At 40.6% G+C, this 15434-nt stretch overlaps 4 protein-coding genes across 6 annotated transcripts; 3 read left to right on the top strand and 1 right to left on the bottom strand.

The window, feature by feature from the left end:
- The first annotated feature begins 357 nt into the window (after positions 1 to 357).
- On the top strand, positions 358 to 3238 carry LOC103444962 (uncharacterized). Its single transcript, XM_008383934.4, has 6 exons — positions 358 to 751; positions 915 to 1032; positions 1324 to 1439; positions 1823 to 2011; positions 2396 to 2538; positions 2720 to 3238. The coding sequence occupies exons 1-6, from the start codon at positions 522 to 524 to the stop codon at positions 2899 to 2901; spliced, it is 978 nt and encodes a 325-aa protein (XP_008382156.1). The 5' UTR covers positions 358 to 521; the 3' UTR covers positions 2902 to 3238.
- A 92-nt stretch (positions 3239 to 3330) lies between these two features.
- LOC103444983 (cinnamoyl-CoA reductase-like SNL6) lies at positions 3331 to 5697 on the bottom strand. Of its 2 annotated transcripts, none has more exons than XM_070821394.1 (5): positions 5090 to 5697; positions 4511 to 4659; positions 4203 to 4412; positions 3682 to 4049; positions 3331 to 3577 (listed from the first exon to the last, which is right to left on the bottom strand). In XM_070821394.1, the coding sequence occupies exons 1-5, from the start codon at positions 5271 to 5273 to the stop codon at positions 3472 to 3474; spliced, it is 1017 nt and encodes a 338-aa protein (XP_070677495.1). In that variant the 5' UTR covers positions 5274 to 5697; the 3' UTR covers positions 3331 to 3471. The 2 variants fall into 2 exon arrangements, with proteins under 2 accessions (XP_070677495.1, XP_070677494.1); XM_070821393.1 differs by having other exon boundaries at positions 4511 to 4662; positions 5090 to 5440.
- Positions 5698 to 9139: 3442 nt separating this feature from the next.
- On the top strand, positions 9140 to 15107 carry LOC103444908 (protein FAR1-RELATED SEQUENCE 4). 2 transcript variants are annotated; one of them, XM_008383875.4, is made up of 3 exons: positions 9140 to 11685; positions 11835 to 11888; positions 12703 to 15107. In XM_008383875.4, the coding sequence occupies exons 1-3, from the start codon at positions 9544 to 9546 to the stop codon at positions 12823 to 12825; spliced, it is 2319 nt and encodes a 772-aa protein (XP_008382097.3). In that variant the 5' UTR covers positions 9140 to 9543; the 3' UTR covers positions 12826 to 15107. The 2 variants fall into 2 exon arrangements, with proteins under 2 accessions (XP_008382097.3, XP_070677484.1); XM_070821383.1 differs by having other exon boundaries at positions 9168 to 11689; positions 11839 to 11888.
- LOC103444921 (inositol-tetrakisphosphate 1-kinase 2-like) lies at positions 13699 to 15107 on the top strand. Its single transcript, XM_008383895.4, has one exon. The coding sequence runs from the start codon at positions 13699 to 13701 to the stop codon at positions 14818 to 14820; it is 1122 nt and encodes a 373-aa protein (XP_008382117.1). The 3' UTR covers positions 14821 to 15107.
- Positions 15108 to 15434: the final 327 nt, after the last annotated feature.

Genomic DNA, 15434 nt, shown 5'->3' with positions numbered 1-15434 from the left:
ACTTTTTTTTTCAAGTGTTTTTTATATAAATTTTTTAACCTCTTACTAATCTATTTAACTCTTAAGTCTAGTTTGAATGTATTTTTAGAATAATAAAAACCGCATTTGATAAAACTATTTTTAAAATTAATCATTAAAAAAATTTAAGTTCTGAAAAAAAACAATTTAATTACTTTATACAAGTATTTCTTTTAACAAAAGCACTTAAAAATTTAAAATAATTTCATCAAAACTCTTATTATTTCAAAAACCTTTTCCAATTAATTTTGTTAATTGATTTAATTTAAATCAAAACATAAATGAATTTCATAAGATGTGAAAATCACTAACCTTTGCAAAATTTAACTACTACTAAGTAGAGGATTGGCAAATAAATAGATACTTGATGGTTGTTTTCTTTCATTCACCAAAATCAGACGAACGCGGCGAAGAAATTAGATACTTTTTTAAAAGCTCATGAGTCAGATTACAATTCAGAATTGAGAGAGTTGAGAGATAACGAATCGAATCGAATCGAGAGGATGTGGTTTGAGATCATCTGCGGGCTGATAATATACAAGTTTTACAGGTGCTTCGTCTCCTCCGATGACGACGACGTCTTGGACGTGGAGACCTCTGATTCCAAGGCTCTCTTCTCCGTCGGCGACAGACTTGCCAAGCTTTACGGCGGCAAGGTCTACGTCGGCCTTCGCATTCCCGATGCTGATACCGCTTCCCCTCAGACCATCGATTTGGTCCTCGTCTCCAAAGGGTAACGCCTAAACTAAACCCTCCTGTGTATATATATTTTTTATTATTTTCAATTGTTTTTTTTTTTTTGCTGTCTATTATGCTGATGAATCTATCTGTTGTTTGTCTTCGTTGTGTTTTTTCTTTACAAAAAATCAAATTCAAAATAATAAAAATGAAAAAAGGGAGGCAGTGGTCGTGAGTGTAAAGAATTTATCAGGATTAGTTTCAGTGAATGCGGATGGCAGCTGGGTTTGTGAAAGCCACAGTAGTAATCACAAAGCGCACCACCTACCTGACCCTGTAAGACCCTTCTTCTTCACTCCCCTTAATTTAGCATTTCTTCTTCTACTCCTAAGTCCTAGCAAGCATCTTTGTGTGGACTGTTAAATGCGATCGCAGATCGCAAATCATTTGTAACGGGGCAACACTTTGGTTGAAGGTTTATTTCATGACTCACCAGTGCAGAGTTTGCATTCTCCATTCCTTTTTCTTTGTGCATTCCATTTTCCTAGACAATGGTAGCATGGATATTCATTCATGACAGTCTCCCGTTTAGTCTTTCTCATCATTGAGTATTACACTTCTTTTCAGGTGTTGGAGACCCAAAAACAAGCTTCAATTCTTGAATCATATTTAGAACAAAGAGGGTGTGCTTTACCACAAGGATATTTGTCTTGGAAAGTAATACTTTCCCATCCAAAAGTTTGGTACGTTGTGGAGTCCTCTCGTGTTTTCAATTGCTCTAATTTATTATTACTTGGTCTTCTCTGAGTTCTATTTCCCTCCAAATAGCTAGTGCTTTGCTTTCTCATGTTTCTTGCTTCGAACATTACTAGTGAACAAAGACCGATTCAAGAACATTTCTTCAACTATCAAGGGGGGCGCTTAAGAGGGTTTGACATGTAGGTGTAGATATATGTGGTTGAGAGGTATTGACGTTTAAAACCATGCATTGCAAATGGTTTTTAAGAAGGAATTTTAGGATGGTGCAACTGCATTTGAATCTAATTACTTTTCATGCTAACATTTCTTACTTTTCTGTGCATCGAAGTCTTAGTGTCTTACTTACATTTATGTATTTTTTTTGTAGCACCACTCAGTCAAGCAATTTTCCATCAGAGGTTGTAACCTACGACCAGTTGATGCAACTGAAACCGGAACCAAAAAACATGTTTTCTGGTTGGATTAAGGGTGCCTTCCGTGGTGGAAAGAAGGAGATGCAAGAATCTATATATCAGAAGCTTGATTTCATTCTTAGTACGGCTCCAATGTGGGATAGGTTTGTTGCCCTTTACTTTTAAAGTTTTCTGTTCAATTTTCCTGGGAATTGGGATTTGGTGTTATCTTATAAGCCATGGCGAAACCGGCTCAGCGCCAACCTTATATGATTCTCAATTATAATACTCAATATACACTACAAACACAGTACTAAATATATAGATATCCAAATGTCAATAAACCAACTACGAAGATCTTTGGGGTCAAATTCCTTAACACTGGAGGCAAAGTCAGTGGGGATTTGGGCAGCCTCCTTAACTCTGCTGACTCTACTCATTAAGTCATTCCTTTCCATGCAAGTTGGAATTACAGGGAAATAGGCTGCTCGATGCACGATGAATTCATTTATGTGGATACCGGTTTGTGTTTTTTGATTGGCCTGCAGGTTGGAGCTGGAAGGTAGTAAGTATGTTCTTGGAGAATTTCTGGAATTTAAGGGTAAGCAGGAAGATGTTCAAGCTTTGAAAGGTATCAAAAGATCAAAAATTGGCCGCCTTGTTGTCCAAAAGACAAGCATGTTTGGATTTGGTAATTCTCCAAGTTCTTATCTCTCTCTATTGAGCATTATTTATGCTGAAGTAATAGAAAATGATCAAGGATGCAAAGGCATACATCTTGATTAAGGTTTGGAACTTGGAATTTTAAAATCGTTGGAATAGACATTGCATTTAGGCACATGTTTAAATATTGGCCCTTTTATTTGTGGCAGCCCCTTCAAGGCTTCAAGTTCTGTACTCTCCTCGTGATTATCGGAGCGAAGGAGCTTCAGCTTCCGAGTGGATGGAGGTAAATGTAAGGTCTAGTACAGAGGTCCTCTTCCAACCAGAAAATTCTTCTAAAGTCCGCAAGTTTAAGCTCTCTTCAGTCGTCTCTATGTCACTGAGTGCTTAAAGATTCCTCGTGCTGAATTCACCCACACATCTGCAGGTTGGAAGTAGCAGCCTTGAATTATATGTGTAATTGTCTCGATCCTTGTACCGTTGATTTCTTTTGGATATTGCGGGGATGTAGATATGAAAATGTTAACAGGAATTCGAATTAAACATTACAATTTTTTTCTTGAGGAAAAATACTTGGGTGCGACTGTAGAGCTGTCATGTGGTTACTTATCGCGTGTGAACTGAAACATCATGTGGCAATGTCGCACCCAAGTAGTTATGGTTCTTTAGGCCATTGTGTAATTTGTGTTGAAGAATGAATGATATAGTATAAACTAGAAGGATCCAAACATGGGATGCATGCATGATGCATGTGCATGCGTTACAAGTTAAGACTTAAAAGAGTAGGAAAAGAGAAGATTGGATTGGTTGAAAGTGAAAATTCCTGTTAAAAGTAGTATATATAGATAAAGCAAAGAAACTCTACAAATTCTTATCAAAGCGTTCATATGTAAAGCACACTTAATTCACAAGCATTCGAGGTTTCGTTATCAACTGTAGTATACTGGTACTAGATTCAAAATTAATCGCGGAGTTGAAGGGCAGTGTCAAGGTCGACCATGAGTTTGTTGAGTTTCTTGTTACTTATCTTCTGTTGGTACACCTCCATTGTCTCTGCCTCCTCCAAACTGCAAATGTACGTTTCAAGTTTAACCACAAAATTGTCTAAATCATTTCATTTCAGACAAGATAGAGGGAGGGAGGGAGAGAGAAGCAAAGCATGAATTCAAACCTTTGGCTTTGGCTTGGGCTTTGGCTTTGCGTTTGGAGAGATGAAGTTTGAGAAGGTGGCAACAGCATGCGGGCAAGCTCAACGGCATCTCTGTGGCAATTGATGACTCTGTCGAAGCATACGTATCTTCCGTAGGATGACACGTCTTCAAAGACGGAGATGTGCGCGTCCACAATGAACTTGAGATCTACAGTCACCAACAGCCCGTCTTGGTACATCTCAGCCGTTCCTTTCAGATAAGGGTCCGTGATGGTGAGATCGGGGCCTAGCAACAGCCCCCCATTGATGGACACCATGTTCAGTCCTCGGTCCATTGCTAGAGCCCACGCTGTCCTCTCGGCCAGGGTCTTGGAGAGGGCGTGCCAGAGCTGATGTAAAATTACCCAACTGTTAAAACTGAAAACCCATGTACTAACATGCTTTATGCGGTCAACGTCAGGGTAATGGTGCTCAACTGAAATTCAGCTCATTTTTTCATCTACGCGATAACAAAGAGACATGATTGTGAAATGAAATGGTACCTTGAATTTTCTACAAAAATTGACATCGCTCCAGTTTCTCTCGTCACTGCCACGGGACGAGGAGGACGCCGACGAGGATGCATTACGGTCGTCCCTCCAAATGACAGCTGTTACAGAGGATGTAAAGACTACTTTGTGTATGGTATCAGTTTGGGCACAAGCTTCCAGCACATTATGAGCTGCTCTCACCTCTGCCTCTGCCATAAATTCCTGCATCAAATATCATATATAAATATAATTAGCATAATTAATCTGGATTGAGTAAAGGCAAATGAGTCCGTCCATATTGAAATGGATGAGAGACGTACATCATAAGTGGGGTGGTCTGAAGGAGGCTCGAAGGAGTAGAAAAGGGCAGAGCATCCTTTCAAGGCGTCCACAATGCTGTGGTAGTCAAAGGGGTCTGAACGGAATACCCTCAATTTCTTCTTCTTTACCAATTCGTCATCAAAACACTCTGCTTCATCCACCCCAGCCCCACATATAATGATTCATTAAACAAAGGCTTTACTATTAATTTAATCAATTTATGTAAACAAATGGAATTCGCAAGACTAAATCCTGAAGAAACGAAAAGAAAAAAGGACCACTTACAGTTACAGTGTACTGTGTACGTATGAGCAAGATGATGATGATCGCATCATGTACAATTCATGGCACATGCTATAGGAATCTTAAAACATTTTAGAATGTTTATATCCTACGTTGTAGCTAAAAGATTTCAATATATCCAGCTTGCTAGTTGTTTGGTTTCTATTAACTATGACAAACAGGATTGGAAATCAAATAACATAAAGACTGGATTTCCAAGGAGAAGGACGAAGAAAACAGTTCATCAAGATATATGTAGATTATAGATAAATAAATTAATAGTTTAACATACATACTGTGATGCTTTTGGAGTGCAGCATGGACTGCATAGCCTCTGTGCAAGAGGCGGTGGACAAGAGTAGAGCCTAGGCGGCCGGACGCATCCATGACGCAGACTGTGGTCACCTTTGAACATGGACTAGTTTCATCAGCAGCATCATCATCATCAAAACTACGAATAGCTTCTGCTGCAGGAGCCATCGATGGATGGATGGATCAGATGGGATGGGAATGGGGGACGTATCTGAATTTCTGAAAAATGGATGGATGAATCATGAATGGGAGTCTAAATATAATCTAGGGAAAGCAAATGGGATATGGATTGCAATTGAATTAGGGGCCAGCAGCAGGTGCAAAGTCCAAGCACTTAATTGTGGAATTGATAGGTAGTTAGCTGCAACCTACAACTAGTACGAACAAGAGCAGTATTTAATGCGTGGGGGGGGGGTGGTGGTGGGGAGCGGGCTCATCATCAGAGGATAGAGGAGGAGAATGAGAGGACTCAGAGGATCTCTCTCTCACACAAACACACACTCTCTCTTTGTATTTAAGAAAGAGAGGGAAAGAAGGAAAGTCAAAATATTAAATCAATGAGGAGAAGGAGAGCATTGAGAAAGAGTGTGGTGTGGTCTCTCTTATTATTATCATTAATAATATATAAACAGAAGACAGTTCGGAAGATGAGCGTTGGGTTGGACAATGGACCGTTCACCCTTGGAGAAGGGTGGGGACACCACCAATGCCATGCCAATTCCTACTAGAATATACTAGACTACACTAGACTAGGACGTATGTAATTGTCATGAATAATATATATAACTATCAGGACAGGACAGAACAGCACAGGAGGCCTCCTCAGAACCAGATTCATCCATCAAACCAAACAACTCTTTAGGATTCAGGACCAGATTAGATTATTCATAAGTAAACAGACAAAGAAGAGAGAGAGAGAGAGAGAGATTGACCCCTATTCATATGTTTTGGTTGTTTATTGACAGTTAAGCGACATAAAACAACTCAACTGTGCAGCCAAGCGAGCGAGCAGGCACGCCGGCCATACAAATTATTGTAGATGGAGCTGATGCTACCACACGTGAACGGTGAACCTAACTAAAAAATAGCCTAGTAGCTAGCCAACCTACAAGGCTACAACTGTGGATGCAAATTTTCTCCTCCTCAATCTTGGACGATTTTGCACCTACAAAACAACTAGCACCTTAGGTTAAGGCCAAAAGTCTCACGCGCCCACGATGAATGGGGGGTTTTGACCGAAGAACCTCCGATGCCAAAGTTAGAATTTTAGAGAGAAAGAATGTTTAGAGTATTTAGGATTTTTTGCAAAATGATTGGAATGAGTATTTGGTGAAAATAGGAGCCTATTTATAGGGCTAGGTTGGTCCATTTTAGAGAGGAAGTGGCCGGCCAACACTAGGTTTTATGGTTTAAATTTTTGGTTTAATTAGCCAATTTATTGACTAATTAAATATGAAAGAAATAAATGGGGGGTTATAGAGTTAATTATCTAATTTAATTTGGGCAATAAAGTGGGGAAAATAAGAAAGGTAAGGAGCATGGGAGATGGCCGGCCATTGCCTAGCTTTGGGATTGAATGAGATATATTTTGTGGTTAATTGGATGATTTAATTGATATTTAATGAATTAATTGGGTAATTAATCCATTAATTACCCAATTAACATAATAATTTGGAGGTTACCTTGCAAAAGGGAATTTGATGAGATAGACTTTGAATTGTTTACCTCTTTTGGAGCATCTTTGACTTTGTTGAAAAAAGATTGTTGACTGCTCGCGTGTAGAGATCCTGGTGTACCTTAGGGGTATTTTGGTCATTTCATGCTAAAATATCCACGTGTCGCATTTTAATTATTTTTGGTTCCACAACAACTACAATACAATTGATGCATGCAATTAAGTTCCTCTTCCAACATTGCAATAGATGAATAGAATTATGGCAAGTTATGTTAATATACCGGTATTAACATAGCAACAAGCTCATCATATTGGCATATTTTCCACAGCAAAACAACTTCAATTCAATCCAGACAAGGTGAGAACTGGAGGAATTTCTTCCCAACAATACTTGGACCCTGACGAGTCAGCAGCTCACATCTTTTATCCAAAGACATGGGTCAACAATACTGCAACACATGTTTAATGTTTTTAAAACAAGAGATGTGTTATGAATTGTTTGTTGGCCAAGCCATTGGGATTTCAAAACAAAATGACATGTGTTGCACTAGACCCAAGTATTATCCATTTCCTTGAGTCTCTGGTATTCTGCACAGGACATAAGGTGAGAATCAAAATCAAACATGTGCCTTCAGCTATCACTTCATGAGAAGAGGATTACATTAATACCTTAGGGTCGAAACAATGATAAGGAACCAACTATCTCAGAACGTGGCACTCGTTGAAATTCGCTAAACAGGAAGCTCTTGTACTTGTCTTCAAGATCCCCACCTGGGAACATGTAATACAACATTGCCAGTTCAAAATTATACATACATATTTTTACTAAACAACAAGGGGAGACAATGACAGGGTCATTAGGTTACTTTTAGCATCAAATGGTGGGATGTTCTCGGACAAACTTGATTGCACAAGCTTAGCCAAATCTTTGCCTGATTTATGAACAAATGAATTATATTGACTAAAATCTTAAAGGCAAAGAGTAATGCATTTAAGTCTAGAAACTCCTTAATTCACGAGACGATCTAGGGTGCCGGTGATTATATCAAGAGGCTCGACCTATGACCTCTCTAAAATTCAACAAGTAAGATGAGATCTTGTCATCTTTCGACTGCACAACCACGTAGAAAGTTTAATTGCTCACATATTTGATAAACGCATAACAGGATATTACCAAATCTATATAAATGGGCACAGCCTATTACTAGAGAACAATTATTGCTTGATCTGGGACAGAAATGGCGTAGCTAGTTCCATTGGATGAATAGACCAAGGGCGGGCATGAACTTCCCATTCTGATAACCAGCCAAGAAGTGATAAGCCGCCTGGCCACGGGAGAGCTTTGAAACACAAGGCCATCACACGCAGGACACATGAAGGGAAGCAGCGACTGTGGATTCTTCTGAAAGATTACGCATTGTATATCGTGCAGTCAGTTTTCGTTAGATACTATTTACTTTTGAATTTTAAATTTTAAAATTAAATGATTTCTGACCGCACGATATACGATGAACGGATCCTGTCCGTTCATCGTATATCGTGCGGTCAGTTTTCGTTAGATACTATTTACTTTTGAATTTTAAATTTTAAAATTTAAATGATTTCTGACCGCACGATATACGATGAACGGACAGGATTGTGGGATCCCTAGGGAATGGATCCGGCGAGGATCCTGGTCCATGTACAACAAGATGCTTACAGTAGATTACAGTATCAGACGTCGGCAGCAGCCAGCCCATATACATATAATATGGGCCTATTGGGCTGTAAACCAAGTCCGGGCCTTCTGGACTCTATCTCTCACTAGTCACCACTAGAGTCTACAGAAGCTAAAAATATATATATAGAGTATACTGCCGATTTGCCCCCTGAACTATCACCCAACTTTCGATTTCCCCCCTGAACTTTTTAATTGGAAAATTAAGGACTTAAACTAATTTTTTTAGCCGATTTGCCCCCTGCTGTCAATTTTTCATTCATTCCATCCAAATTTTTGTTAAATGGAAGCATATGCACAACATGTGTGGGTAGTTCGGTCGCTTCATTCTTTAAAATAATTGAAAACCTTAGATTTCTAAAATATAAACCTATGCAAATATGTGTGATTCTATAGCTTTTGTATCTAAAGGTCTAGTGAAATGATACTTTTGTCCACAAATGAGAGTTACGTGGTTTGCACATGATAAGAGTTAACGTTAATTTGGATGAAATCTATGAAAAACTAACTGTAGGGGGGAAAATGGCCAAAAAAAATTAGTTTAAGTCCTTAATTTTCTAATTAAAAAGTTCAGGGGGAAATTGAAAGTTGGGTGATAGTTTAGGGGGCAAATCGACAGTTTGCTCATATATATATATATATATATAAAGGCATCAGAGACTCTGACTCGGTTTTTCTTTGTCGTTTTAAAAGAAAAATCCCAAAGGGAAGCTGGCTGGGAGGAGCTTGATGAAGAAGAAGCTGGCAATTGAAATCGGAGCTCCAAGTCAAGCGGATCTCATCTCATCTGTTCATCAGTCTGAAAAGTGAGCGAGTGAGTTGCCTTCAACTTTCTTTCTTCACTAGTTATTGGGGTAGGATTAGGATTAGGGTTACTCTGTCTCATCACTTCCTATTTGTATTTGTCTCTCTCCCGCTCTCGGTAAACCCTATTCAATTAGTAAAATTGCACCTCCATCCATCAATCAGGCTGGCTACCTTGGTGATGGGAACACTGAGCTCCCAAATTTTGAATTTATGTCCATGGGAGAAGCTTCCTTCCTTCCATGTCTGTGGGACCCATGAAAACCTTTGCACCCCTTTCCTTCCCTACCACTTTTGAGGGCGGATGCGGAGTCGATTTGAATTTCCCCACCACCACCACCGTCATGGATTCCTCTGGTCCTGCCCTCGCCCTCGCCACCACTTCAATTGCAGAGCCTCATGACGCCATGGAGTTTGAATCTCATGAAGCCGCATACACCTTCTACAAAGCATATGCCAAGTCCGTGGGTTTCGGCACTGCTAAGTTGAGTAGTCGTCGCTCTAGAGCATCCAAGGAGTTCATTGATGCCAAATTTTCATGCATCCGGTACGGAAACAAGCAGCAGTCCGATGATGCTATCAATCCTCGACCTTCTCCCAAAATTGGCTGCAAGGCGAGCATGCATGTCAAGCGCAGGCCAAATGGTAATTGGTATGTTTATAGTTTCGTAAAGGACCACAACCATGAGCTTTTACCAGATCAAGCACATTTCTTTCGCAGCCACAGAAACACTGACCCCCTTAACAATGATGTTAGAATCCGGAGACGCAAGAGTTTAGCTGCAGTGTCCAGCCTCTTCAGTGCCTATCAAAATGTTGATTGTCTAGAGAGTTACTTGAGAAATCAGCATGACAAGGGACGGATTTTGGTTTTAGAAGCAGGGGATGCTCAACTGCTGCTTGAATATTTTATGCGCCTACAGGAAGACAACCCAAAATTCTTCTATGCAGTTGATCTGAATGAAGAGCATAGGTTGAGAAATGTGTTCTGGGTTGATGCCAAAGCAATGGAAGATTACACTAACTTCAACGATGTTGTTTTCTTTGACACCACATACTTCACAAACAAGTATAAAATACCGCTGGTTCTTTTTATAGGAGTGAACCATCACATTCAGCCCACATTACTTGGCTGTGCTTTGATTGCAGATGATACGGTTTATACTTTTATGTGGCTAATGCAAACATGGTTTATAGCAATGGGTGAACAAGCTCCACGAGTAATACTCACCGACCAGAACGACGCCATCAAAGCGGCTATTCCAGCAGTATTTCCAGGCACACGCCATTGCTTTTCTTTATGGAACATAATGGAGAAGATGCACAGGCAGCTCGAGTTTCTAAGCATGTGGCATGATAGTTTTTTGGAAAAATTTACTAAGTGTATATTCAAGTCCTGGTCAGAACAGCAATTTGAAAAGAGATGGTGGAAACTTATTGATAGATTTAATCTTAGGGAGGTTGGATGGATGCAGTCATTGTATGAAGATCGTACTCATTGGGCCCCTACGTTCATGAGAGATATATCCTTCGCTGGGTTGTCTCCAACTTCACGGTCAGAAAGTTTGAACTCTTCGTTTGACAAATATATTCAAGGGGATACTTCACTGCAAGAGTTTATGGAAAGATACACAGCAATTCTTGAAGATAGGTATGAAGAGGAAGCGAAAGCAAATTTTGATGCTTGGCATGGAACACCTGAGTTAAAGTCTCCATCGCCGTTTGAGAAACAAATGTCACTAGTGTACACACACGAGATTTTCAAAAACTTTCAAGTTGAGGTTTTGGGAGCGGCTGCTTGTCATCTTAAGAAAGAAAATGAAGATGAGACAGCAACAACGTTCAGTGTCAAAGACTTTGAAGACAATCAGAATTATACCGTAGAGTGGAATGAATCAAAATCAGATATATATTGTTCTTGCCACTCATTTGAGTATAAAGGCTATCTCTGTAGACATGCTATTGTTGTTCTCCAAATGTCTGGTGTTTTCATCATCCCTCCCAAATATATATTGCAGCGATGGACAAATGCTGCTATGAGCAGGCATACCATTGGTGAAAGAGTGGATGAGGTTCAGTCTAAAGCCCGTCGCTACAATGATTTATGTCGACGGGCCATAATATTGGGTGAAGAGGGGTCACTCTCTCAAGAAAGTTATGATGTAGCATTATCGGCCATAAAAGAAGCGTTGAAGCAATGTGCAAGTTTAAACAACTGTCTTGAGAACAATGCAAAACCTCATGATTCAGCAATACATGGTGTTTGCGGTGTTGATGAAGAGAATCAATGCAGCACTACATCTGGTGCCAACAAGACTCCTAGGAGAGCCGGGTCCGGGAAGGAGGTGGCTAGGAATGGGAATAGCACAAGCAAGAAAGGAAAGGTACCTGATGGTTTATTGGTCATGTTTTTGTATTGTTTTTTCATTTGGAAAATAGCTTTTAATATGTTGTCTGAATTTGGAAAATAGGTGAGTAGTGAAAAATGATAGAGCATTACTAAGGACTCAAGTTTGCTCAATTGGCATAACAGGTACCTCAGCTGGAAGCTATGAGCTTTGGAATGCAAGACGGCCATTTCCAAATGGTATGTTTCCTGATACTAGGTTGCAAGCAAATTTACTAGAGGTATTCCTAAAATTGGAGCCACTTCAGAAAACTTCTACTTTTGAAGATTTTGGTCTTTCCAATCAAGACACTTTTCACATTGCAGAAAACAAAAGCATTAATGCTGGACATGGATCTGATGAGGAGCCATGATCTAATTTGGAAATAAATTTAATCACAGATTCTAATACTGATGCTATAACTAAGAATTAAGGATAGAAGAATTTTACTGACCATAAGCCCTTGTAATCAATTTCAAGGGTTTCAGTTGAGGATTCTGACCTTTGATAAACTGACCTGAGAAAACTTGAATCTGTATCCCCTTGCAGATTGACAGGGTTGAGTTAAACCATTGGAATGCAATGTTTTTGTTAACATATTGAACAGTTTACGTACGCTATGTGAAATATATGGAACCCTTTCTTTGGTGTATGATTTTTGAGGTGAACCTTTTGAACTTGAATCTTGATGGGTATTGAACAGTGCTTACAGATGTTAAGCATAACTTGCTTTCCATTTTATATCTGGTAGATATTTGAATATAAGTTTAACCATCACCACATCAAAAATTTTGATTTGAGTATATGTATCATTATAGTATACCATAATGTGTACGGCACTTTTTCTGTTGCTGTGTTTGTGTGATGTGTGATACTGATACTATTAGTAAAGTGTTGAGTGTTGATCTCCAAGGTAGGATTTTGTATTGAAATTTTCTTCATTGAGGAAGAAAAAAAGGAGGTGGGCATGGAGTTGAGCATATCAGACTAATGGAAACTTGTTACTTGTGGCAGCAACTTTCTGACTCAAGGCCCATGCAGTTGCATAATGCGGTGCCAACAATGTTTCAGAGTGTTGCATCAACACAGCTCCATAATGTGGCATCAACACATGTGCATGAAAATCTCCCTCAGTAACTCAAACATTACCTCCTGTACAGACAAACCGCTGAAGGACTGAGTGAGTGAATGACTGCAGTAAAAGAAAAGGTCAGGTGCGATTGCTGGTAAATTATATGTTGTGCATTTAGGTGGGCAGCAATTAGATTTCAATTGGTAATGCCCGTGTAAAACAGTTGTTTTGTAAGTTGTGCATTTCATTTCGTTAGCTTTTTGTTCGAGAAGTTGACTTGTTTGTGTGAGCTGTTAGAGTCGTATGTGTATTTCATTAGGGGTTGGGTTGGGTTGGGTTGGGTGGTTTCAAGTGAGGAGTATAGAAAGAATCATTTACTTGCAGAAGCTTGATTGAAGAATGAATGAGACGCGAGGGAAGGGTAATTTTCAGGTTGTTATTCGGACTCCAGATTTGTCTTGGAATGAGGAGAAGAGAATAGAGTAAATGTATCTACGCTTTTTCTTTTCCAATTCAGCATCTGATCATCCCAGAATCCGATTCCTATTCTTTAGTTATTAAGAGCGACGGTCGCTGGCGGAGTCACAAGTCAGAGTCGAATGCGAACCATGGATCGGATCCGGACGTGTTTGGAATTGAAAGTGAAAAAGGAAGAGCAAACAAAATGAAAAAGGATTGCCACCGTGGGGTTGGGCGGGGCGGGGTGGACCGCAAGGAAATGGAATAAGAGCCCAACTGGTAGATTGTTCTTGTCCCCCCACCCATCAAAAAACAAAAACAAAATATCAAAGGAAACGGTTTGAGACGCAAGTGGGTCCCCTCCCACCGAAGGTAGCGGCAGCGCGCAGCCTATATATGCCGAGGGCGGCCCCTCCTCTCTCATATACCAATATACGATACCAGGTCCATCAGATCCGGCAGGAAGGAGGAGGAAAGAGATGGCGCCAAGCACAAACTCACTCGTATCACAATCAGAAGCAGCACCGGTCCGTCGCTACCGCATCGGGTATGCCTTCGCACCCAAAAAAGAGCAGACCTTCATCCAGCCCTCTCTCCTCCACCATGCCTCTCGTTACGGCATCGATTTCGTCCCCATTTCAATAATCGATTCCACCGCTACCGCCAAGACCCTGATCGAGCAAGGCCCCTTCGATTGCATCATCCACAAGCTCTACGGCCCCCACTGGAACCAACAGCTCAAGGAATACTCGTTAAAGTATCCACAAACGCTCATTCTTGACCCGCCCGAGTCCATCGAGCGCCTCCACAATCGGGTCTCCATGCTCGACGTCGTCACCGCCTTTGAATCGAAGCCGCATCAGTCAGGCGACAGATTCCAATCGAAGATCTCGGTGCCCAAACAGGTGCTGGTTGACCATTACCCGGAAGGCGAAGAAGCAACTAATTTGTTGGCGGGGTTGGAGTTTCCGGTGATTGCAAAGCCGTTGTTGGCGAATGGCAGCGCCAAGTCGCACGAGATGTGTTTGATTTTTAACCCCAAGGGGTTGCGCAGTCTTCTGGCCGATACTGATAGTCCCATTTTGCTGCAACAGTTTGTGAACCACGGCGGGGTGGTGTTCAAGGGTTACTCAATCGGAGAGCACGTCCAGTGCGTCAAGCGGAGGTCACTGCCGGACATTTCGGAGGAGCAGGTGACCGCATTGGAAGGGGCAGTGCTTCCTTTTTCCCAGATATCAAATTCTGCGAATGACGAGCATAATCTGGCTCATGATCCTCACGAAATGCCTCCGCTGGAGTTTGTTGAGGAGGTGGCGAAGGGGATACGCGTGGGCCTCAAACTCAACTTTTTCAACTTTGACGTGATAAGGGATTCGAAGGACCCCAGCAGCTATTTTGTGATCGACATCAATTACTTTCCTGGGTATGCCAAATTGCCTAACTACGAGCATGCCTTGACTGACTTTTTGCTGAATCTGCTTGCAACAAGTAGTCATCCCCAAAGCCAAAACCAAAAGGAGCTCCTGCAGCTCAAGGAAGAAGAAGCTGCCACAAGTTTGGAGTCCGATGTCAAACAACACAGGGGTCATAAGGAGGACTAGGAGGACCCGAGCAAGAGGAGGAGATTGACAATTGTGTTACTTGGATTGGGTTTTTCCAATTTAGGTAGCTGTGAATTTCTTCTTGTGATGAGAGGCATACAGTCAATGTAGTGGAGAGTGGAAGAGTGGAAAGTGGTGAGTGCATGATATGATATGAGAGGGGTCACCATCATCGTGAGCATACATGTAGATGCGAATTGCATGTAAGCTGGGTAACCTGTCACATATATCATCATGTGCACAAATAAATTTCGAATAATTGCAGCAGCTACCTTTAAATTTGCAAATCACATGTCTTTATATACATATATGGTTTTGGTCTCGTCTTATTTTCCCAGATGCAGATGGAGCGACTGGTTGTCCATGAAATGAGAGCCTTTATAATTTTATGCTTAATTCTCCATCACTTTTCTCTCCCTCCCTCATACTCTCACTCACTCACTGGCACTCAGAAGAACAAATCTGAAAAAATTAATGTTGATAACTAGAAAACAGGTGCAACCTCCTTCCGTCTGATCATTTTGAGAAATAGTTCAGGTTAATGGGATACAAAGTTTTAATTTCTTCATATTCCATCCTAAGGTATTGAAATTGTTTCGATTTGTGCCTTCAGT

Source organism: Malus domestica, chromosome 01 (genome assembly GCF_042453785.1).
Source record: "Malus domestica chromosome 01, GDT2T_hap1".
In the NCBI taxonomy this organism is placed as follows: Eukaryota; Viridiplantae; Streptophyta; class Magnoliopsida; order Rosales; family Rosaceae; genus Malus; species Malus domestica.
Note: the sequence above shows the minus strand (reverse complement) of the source record. Positions and strands in the feature narration are given on the sequence as shown.

Excerpts from the sequence above, each read along its gene's own strand:
- LOC103444962 (XM_008383934.4), top strand. The coding sequence starts at position 522 with ATGTGGTTTGAGATCATCTGCGGGCTGATAATATACAAGTTTTACAGG. Across the intron at positions 752-914 it reads TTGGTCCTCGTCTCCAAAGG|GGAGGCAGTGGTCGTGAGTG; the intron begins GTAACGCCTAAA and ends AAATGAAAAAAG. Across the intron at positions 2,539-2,719 it reads GACAAGCATGTTTGGATTTG|CCCCTTCAAGGCTTCAAGTT; the intron begins GTAATTCTCCAA and ends TATTTGTGGCAG.
- LOC103444983 (XM_070821393.1), bottom strand. The coding sequence starts at position 5,273 with ATGGCTCCTGCAGCAGAAGCTATTCGTAGTTTTGATGATGATGATGCT. Across the intron at positions 4,413-4,510 it reads CAGACCACCCCACTTATGAT|GAATTTATGGCAGAGGCAGA; the intron begins GTACGTCTCTCA and ends TATTTGATGCAG. Across the intron at positions 4,050-4,202 it reads ATTTTTGTAGAAAATTCAAG|CTCTGGCACGCCCTCTCCAA; the intron begins GTACCATTTCAT and ends ATTTTACATCAG.
- LOC103444908 (XM_008383875.4), top strand. The coding sequence starts at position 9,544 with ATGTCTGTGGGACCCATGAAAACCTTTGCACCCCTTTCCTTCCCTACC. Across the intron at positions 11,686-11,834 it reads GCACAAGCAAGAAAGGAAAG|GTACCTCAGCTGGAAGCTAT; the intron begins GTACCTGATGGT and ends TTGGCATAACAG. Across the intron at positions 11,889-12,702 it reads AAGACGGCCATTTCCAAATG|CAACTTTCTGACTCAAGGCC; the intron begins GTATGTTTCCTG and ends TACTTGTGGCAG.
- LOC103444921 (XM_008383895.4), top strand. The coding sequence starts at position 13,699 with ATGGCGCCAAGCACAAACTCACTCGTATCACAATCAGAAGCAGCACCG.